At 36.8% G+C, this 8,516-nt stretch overlaps 1 protein-coding gene across 1 annotated transcript in view; it reads right to left on the minus strand.

The window, feature by feature from the left end:
* acsf2 (acyl-CoA synthetase family member 2) overlaps positions 1-7,506 on the minus strand; it is a 37,813-nt gene extending 30,307 nt beyond the window's left edge. The window contains exons 1-2 of the mRNA XM_067576064.1: positions 7,152-7,506; positions 2,344-2,539 (exon numbers count right to left, since the gene is read on the minus strand). Of these exons, the coding sequence (XP_067432165.1) occupies positions 2,344-2,539; positions 7,152-7,273 (318 nt within the window). The 5' untranslated portion in view covers positions 7,274-7,506. The remainder of the gene's footprint in view (positions 1-2,343; positions 2,540-7,151) is intronic.
* Positions 7,507-8,516: the final 1,010 nt, after the last annotated feature.

Consider the following 8,516-nt stretch of genomic DNA (forward strand, 5'->3'; position numbering starts at 1 on the left):
AAAATATTTGTAATAAAACACCTGGTTTTATAACTGCTCCGAATTACAGTGAATCATTTTTATCAAATTATTGCCTCATAAGAGCAAAGTCTAACAACTCAACATAGACAGAGTTAAGTGAGTTTAGAGATATTGAAACAAATATATGTTTTTACAAAGAAAATGTTTTGTTCCAAACAAAGCTCATGATTACAAAAATACAGAATAAAATCTCTCCAATAGCATGGTTATTTTCTTAAAACAGTTATGATGTTCAGCAATATATAAAGAAAATCACTGATACCAATAAACCATTAATCAGTAACGAGGGACAACTAATCATGCCTCCACGTAGAGTAGAGATAGCACCACACTGTGCAGGAATAATAATAACAACAAAAAGACAAATTAAATCTTCAGTAAATACAAAGTAAGAAGGAGAAACAGAACATGTATACCTTATGTTTAGCAAAGCAAGGATTATACAAATTATAATATCATATACTCAGGTAATGAGATGTTTTATATGACACCTGATATCTGAACATTGTTTGGCCTTGAGTGGGGTCAAGAACACCAATCTATCACTTTGAGTTTGTGAAATCTCCACGCTGTGTTCCACATTTCTTTGGGTTTATAGGTGAAAGTTCACGGTCTGAACATGCAGGAGACTGTTGGATTTTTTTCTCTGAAAACCTACAAGCGTGACAACGTGATGCATTTTCCATCCAAAGCCATGAGTTTATCCGGCTGTCTACGAGTTGCACATTAAACTCTAAACACTAATCAAACTGATTCACAAAGCACTGATCACTCTTTGCACTCTTCATTTAACAGTCATGAATATGCTTCTGCGATTCCTGCAGTTTAAGACACAAAAACAACTTCACATGATGGTCTTGTCATAAGTTTCTCATTTTGGTTTCGTGGTTTTGTGTCCCTGCTTGCACATAAATGAAATGTTATGAAAGGGTTTCATATTTTTCTTTCACACAATAAACATGCAGAGGAGGTGGCAGTGCTTTTTTTTAGCCATGAGTAGTGCCTTCAGGCTTCCTCTCAGGTTGCATATGGCCCCAACAACTGCAAACAGTGATATAGGCCAATCTCTATGTTGCCTGAGAGGTGAAACCCAGTGCAAAAGCTTTTGATCATACTGAAAGCAAAGCAGGAGAGCATGACAGCAAGTTAGCTTATTGCCTGCTACCCTGTCCTTGATTTAGACACAGATTGTTTAATTTTTACTAGAATACCACAATGCATGTTTGTGATGTTTTGACTTTTGTTTTCATAGATAAAAGGGGAAAACAGAGTTGCAGCTAGTTAGTTAAGTGAGATTTAAGGTTTATTTTTAGATCACTATCATATAAACCATAGAATGTAAAAAGTAATTTGGCTTTTGTCTTTCCACAGGCATTTTTGGACTCCAGTGTTGACATTTTATAGGTTTGGAGTTTGTTCTTAGGAGCAGGTGAGGCAAACCATAAACTCATAACTTCCTATAAGTTTATATAGGTCATAAAGTTGTACGGGCCTGGAGATGTTCTCATTTCCAAAACCAGGATTTAGATTTTGCTGCAAGTTTTGATAAATATATTCATAAAGCACAGCATTGAACTCACCAGATGAGGAGATATTTGAAGACTGTACCTTTTTACACAACAAGACTAATAGTCAACAGCCACACCAACAGCTCTGTGAGACTGTAATTACAGTAAGCACAGCTGATCATGCTAACATGAAGAATGCTAGCATTGGCTAATTACCACTACACACGACATGCAGCTGAGGCTGATGGTCATAAACCAAAGTACTGGACAACCAAAGTTATTACAGTTTATCCTGAGCAGGAAGTGAATATCTGAACCAAGTTTCATGGCGGTCTATCTGATAGTTGTTAAGATAGTTCAGTCTAGACAAAAGAATAACCGAGCAGGCTGAAACTGCCATCCCCAGAGCCACACCAAAACATGCAATATATCTTATAATTCTAATTGATTTATGGCCATTAATCTAGATTAATGGCCATAATTCAATTAACAAGTTGCTCAGTAGACAGCCAGAAGACGACAACACCAAGACTTCAATATTATATTATCGAGAGCTAAGTCAAGGTTTTTGGCTTTTGTGTAAAACATGTAAACATGGCCACAATTTGTAGGTTGCTTTTAGGTTTTTCGGCATCTAACATCAACCAATCCTAACTAGATATCTTGTACAGAAAGAACCCAGATCTCAAATGAGATTTCATTTATGTTAACACGTACTTCTTACTTAAAATGCTATGTTGTGGTCTTTTTGGTCTTTATCACTTAGGGTTAGGCACATTAACTGGACACATCTGCTTTTGAAGAAAGGACTCACATCTTGCTGAAACTGTGCAAACGTCTTGCGGACTCCGTCGTGTAGAAAGGCCATGGCCTCTCGGTCAGGCCATCGCTCAACAGTCTTCAGCAGGGTCTCTCCTACTGTGGTGTGGAGCAAAGTTGAGGAAGAGGTGCCGTGGGCATAGCTGGTAGTTAGAGTTGGGATGATGGGCGGATAGTCCACATGAATGCCACTGCAGGGAAACAGGAGTTAGAAGAGGTTTCAGATAATGGCAGCTTAGCCATAGGCACAGGTCATATAGAGATATAACTATTTGTAAGCTAGTTTAACAAAATTAAGCATAATTCTGAATAAATGTAAATGTATGACAGGTTTGAATAAGGAAGAACTACAGTATAGTAATATTATAATTGAATTGTGGAATACCCCAAGGCTCTATATCAGATCCCTTTCAATCTTTTAATCAACATGCTTCCACTTGGCCAAATAATACACAGTCATGACATTTCTTTTCACTACTATGCTGATGACACCCCACTTTACGCATCAAGTCAACAATCTGACATTTTTGAAAAACGGACACGTAAAACCTGGATGTGGAGCTGAAACAATTAGTTAATTAATCAACAGAAAATAAAGTAGCAACAATGTTGATAATCCATCAATCATTCGTCATTTTTTATTTAAAAAATGCCAAATTCACTGGTTTCAGCTTCTTAAATGTGAAAAATATATGTCTTCTCTGATGGTAATTTCATTGTCTTTTGGTTTTGGACAAAACAAGAGATTTAAAAATGCTGACTCAGACATTTTTAAAACTATTTTTTGATATTTTGTGGTCTAAAAACGAATTGATTAATCAAAAAAATAAATAAGTAAAATCAGCAGCTCAATCAACAATAAAAATAATCATTAGGCGCTACCCAAGATTGTATCTTCCTGCAACTGCATGATCAAACATCAGAAACAGTCTTGTTGGCATCATTAAAGTAGTATAAATAGATGTTAATGATTAATCCGATAACCTGATACCACCCTTCCATTAAAGGTGCAATATACCGCATTCAGCCCCACTAGATAACAGCAAACAACAGAGAATTAAGTCACATTCCCTCTGTGTATGTTGTTATCGCTAACCGATAGCCGGTTCCGTCGTGTGTAAATGTTAGTCCCTCCTTGTCCTCTATGTCCAATTTCAACATGGCTGCCATGTCACAAACTTTCTCATATTACAGCTAACCAGTACACTAAAATATGTTTCTGAACATTTCAGGCGAGGAATAGGCAATGCAGTGACAGAATTGAGTTTCGTGAGCTCTTGGTTCAGGGATCGCTTTTTTTTTTTTTTCCAACTTTATTGAATAAACGACACACATATTTTATTTTGGTCTGCAATGCTGGTGTTACAGTGCCACATCTAGTGGGGCTGAATGTCGTATATTGCACCTTTAAGCTTATTGCCAAAAATGTAATTAAGTTTTACTTTTGATTATCATGTTAATGAAGAATACAGAATTGTTTTTATAAACTTTATATTTTTTCAGAAAAAACATTGTTCTCTGACTTGAAGAAAATTTTTACTTATTCTTTCATCTTTACCCCAATCTAGACTTAAAACAAAGAGATTATTTATTTGCTATCAGGGCCCTCAAACTCCTGTTGATGAGGTTGCAACCTCATTGAATTCCTTTAAACCTCTTCTAAAAACAATTATCAGGAGGAAGAGTCGCTGTAATGAAGTGCAATGTGACCTAATCATTTGTTGAACTGATAGCCTAAGTGATAAAGGAAATGATAAAGGTTCAGTTATGGATTCAAACTGGTTTGGCTGTTATGTAACCTCTCAGACATAAAAAAATGACCAGGGACACTTGTTTTTGTACTGCAAATAATGGTGTGACAGAGATACAACCTCAAACTGTATCTTTATAATGCTAAAAAATCCTTTATTTTCATTGCATCAGTAACATTAAGACTTCTTAACTCTGACAGCAAACTGTGAAGAATCAATACGACTCAAAATCAGCTGTTCATAAAACACTGAAAATTGATTTTTATGTACAATTCAGATATAAAGTTGAAACAATGTGAACTTGATGATCATGGCTCAAGCTCTGAGACTACACATTTTAACAGAAGTCCTGCTTTACAAACTTGAGCATGAAGTTTGAAAGCCTCAGACGTTTACCAGACAAGGGAAACCTATCGAAATACTGCTATTATTGTTGCATTATGGGAAAAGTAGGATCCTGGATTTTTGGAGGATAAAAGTCAGGATGTCTTGGTCCACTTGCTGCATCACTTTTGACCAATTTTACCCCTTTGAAGGCTCAATCAAACAGCAGTTAGAGTGTCTCCCTCACACATGTTATTTAGTGTGGGAGAAGAATGAGGAAGAAAATAATCAAAGCACAACAAAACTCTGGGAATGTAAACAGGGGTGTTTGTCAACTGAGTTCAGAACACACACCTATGTTTAGCTTGTCAAATAATGACTGATCTCAAACACTCCCTTAGTTTGGCATGATCCATAAAGCCGAGGGGAGCTGCAGAGTCACTGATAATTCTCTGTAGGTTCATCACTACAAGTCACAACCAACACATTACACACTGTCAGCTCAGACAATGTTATTATAAAAAAATTATAGCTGCTTAAATTACAAATTCATTTAGGAATGTGTACCTTGCAAGAGCAATATGACCTTAAATGTTATAGTTATTAAATTTATATTTGACCCAGGACCCATCTTCAACACAGAGACTCAAAATAGGGTAAGAGTGTTGATATTAATACTGATTCATTGATGTGTACATGTAAGTAGTATTTTAATTGTGTTAAAGTGAACACTACTATTATAGCCTCTATAACAATGCAGTGATCATCAGTGGTGAGAGAAGTACTCAGATCCTTTACTTAAAGGACCAGTGTGTAAGATTTAGAGGGATCTACTAGCAGAAATGGAATATAATATTCATAAGTATGTTTTAATTAATATACAATCCTGTGAAAATAAGAATCATGTTTTCATTACCTCAGAATGAGTCCTCTATATCTACACAGGGAGCGTTCACATTCACTATGATGTGAACGAGTTGCTCAGTCTGCTTTATGTTCAGGGAGGTGATGGAGCAGAGGGCTACCACTGCAGAAAAACAGGATGCCCCACAGCTCACAGTGGGTTATACACACTACTATGAGGAATACTCTAATACAACTTTACACACATGGGGAAGTACTGGATAATTGCGCAGAAACAGTGGTGGAAGAAGTATTAAGATCCTTAAATAAAAGTACCAAAATAATCCATTACAAGTAAAAGTCCTGCATGAAAAATCCTACTACAGCAAAAGTACATAAGTATTATGAGCTTGAAGTAGTTAAAGTATTGCAGTAAAAGTAGTGGTTTGGTCCCTCTGACTGATATATTATTATATATGACATCATTAGATTATTAATACTGAAGCATCAGTGTTAGAGCAGCATGTTACTGTTGTAGAAGAAAAAAGAAAAAACAAAGTTCTGATACATAAATCTGTTTTCAGTTTTTTGGACTTTTTCTCTATTCTTTGATTTTTGCTGAAATATTGGATCTTTGAACATTTATTGAAATGAAACCTCTGGTTTCATCTTTAACAATGTGTTGTATGTTAAAAGCTTGTTATATTATCCATTGTGTCAAATCTTCATCTGAAAAGTAGCTAAAGCTGTCAAATAAATGTAAGTTGGTGGAAAGAAAGTATAATGTAGCATGAAGTGCAAATACCACAGCGAAGTACTTGAGAACAACAAAGTCAAAATGTCAAAAATAAACTCTCAGTTACTGCCAGGTCACAATGACTCCTGTGGCAGCTTTCCAACATAAAAATACTTGACTTTTTTTTAACTATCATTTGTCATCTCAGGGTTGTTCAGTGTGCAGATCTGCAGACTGCAAAACTGACAGATAACCGATATAATCACTTAATGCACTCAGTGTTGAAGGTATTACAATAATGCAGTGGGTGAACACAATAATCTGAACAATACCACAGCGAAGTACTTGAGAACAATAAAGACAAAATGTCAAAAATAATCTCTCTGCCAGCTCTGCCAGTTACTGCCAGGTCACAATGACTCCTGTGGCAGCTTTCCGACATAAAAACACTTGACTTTTTTTTTTTACTTTCATTTGTCATCTCAGTGTTGTTCAGTGTGCAGATCTGCAGGCTGCAAAACTGACAGATAACCGATACAATCAGTTAATGCACTCATTGTTGAAGGTATTACAATAATGCAACGGGGTGGACACAATAATCTGAACATTTACACAATATCAATAAATGCAATCTGAGAAAACAATTCGGTTAATTTACATAAAAACAATCAGCAGTGATTGCTGCAAAAACACCGCACTAGGGTTTCTTTTACCCCTTCACCCCTTCCTTCCTGTGATTCACACTGTGACATCACTCCCACACTGACTTTACACAGACATACCAGAGTAGTGACACATAATGTGTGTCTAAAGGAATATATTGGGTTGTTTTTTTCACACACACACACACACACACACACACACACACACACACACACACATATATATATATATATATATATATACATATATATATATATATACATATATATATATATGAAGAAGAAGAAGGAACACGAGAAGAGAGAGAAAATACCAAGGGCAGAAAGAGGGGCTAGAAAAACTGTGGGGAGTGAAGGCAACAGTGGTGCTAGTGGTAATTGGAACACTGGGGGCTGCCACCCACATACTGGGACAGTGACTCCAGCAGATTCCAGGTACAACATCTGAGGTCTCTGTCCAGAAATTAGTCTAATTTAAGCAACTCACCGACTTGCTGCAGCTAATGCCAATGGATGACGTGTCCTTGGTCTCCGCAAAACATCTACAGTTCTGGAAAAAACAAAGTTGTTGCGCAGAGATCTGGAGCAAAGCGCAGTGTTGAGGATCATTGTGTGTAGCTGCCGCAGATCACCGCGCCTCTCTGCACAAACTTCAGCTGCTAGTCTGGTTCAGTCAACGGATGGAGATCCTTCAGGTCGTCTGCTGTGCACTGAAGGAAACAACCAGACTGATAATGCGGCAGGAAGCTCCTCTTGTTTTGGGGAAAAATACTAACTGACTATCTCCGTGCTCGGACCTTGATCCGTCACCGGTGTTAACACAATGTGTTCTGATGAAGCAGATCCTGCTTACAGGTCCTGTAGGTGGCGCCAAGCGCTGCAAGGAAACAGCTTACATCCACACCGTATCAGGACAGGTTCACAATTTTTCATGTCTGTCTTAAAACAATCAGGTGCCTAAATGAAGATTGAAACAGGTTTTTATTGCTGTAATCATTCCTCCTGTTCACACGCACCATGAAAGGATCCCCTCCAAATGTGCTTATATTGTAACTGAAGGGACACAAATACTACAGTCCTTGTTTTAAGCAGAAATGGATTTAAAAGTTGATATGAAGCTTATATGAGTCTTCATCAGTCTGAGTTAGTCATATCAAGTGGATATCTGACACATTTACAGTCTTTTTAGCATCAAATTCCCTCTTTGTGTTTCCCTCGGACAGTGTTTCCCTGTTGAGCTGCAGTGGAAGTATAGTAACAAAAAGAGGGACTTTGGCACTAAAAAGACTGTAACGTTGAAATATATCTACTTGATTTGACTTATTTGGACGCTGAAGCTTCATATTAGCTTCAGATAAACTTTTAAATACATTTTTGCACAGAAGCACTGTGGATTTTGTCCCCCATCACTTACTCTGTAAGTGCATTATGAAGGGATCTTCTAATGGTCAGTATGAACAAGAGGAATGATTACAGCAAGAAAAACCAAAAAACGTTTCAATGTCCATTTGAGCTCCTGACTGTAATTTTAAGACAGACTTCTATATTCTGGGTCACTTAGGAAAAGTTTAAACTTTCAGGAGGTGTTTAGTGTTTTTATTGCTATTCAACGTAAAAATGGGTCAAACTTGACCTGAGTATGTGAAGTTTAGCTCATGGCAGGTTTCATGCACAATGTCCACTACAGCTGACAGCTTCTTTACCACTAAAGTTATTATACCAAGTCTGGACCTTGAAGGACAAGTCTGATATACTATATATTTTTAATTGTCAACAAAACCCTTGAAAAGACCAAAACCAATAACAAATTGATTCTACTATTAAGATTGTATCCAAAGCCTCCATTCAAAAA

This window comes from Thunnus thynnus, chromosome 20, assembly GCF_963924715.1.
Source record: "Thunnus thynnus chromosome 20, fThuThy2.1, whole genome shotgun sequence".
NCBI lineage: Eukaryota > Metazoa > Chordata > Actinopteri > Scombriformes > Scombridae > Thunnus > Thunnus thynnus.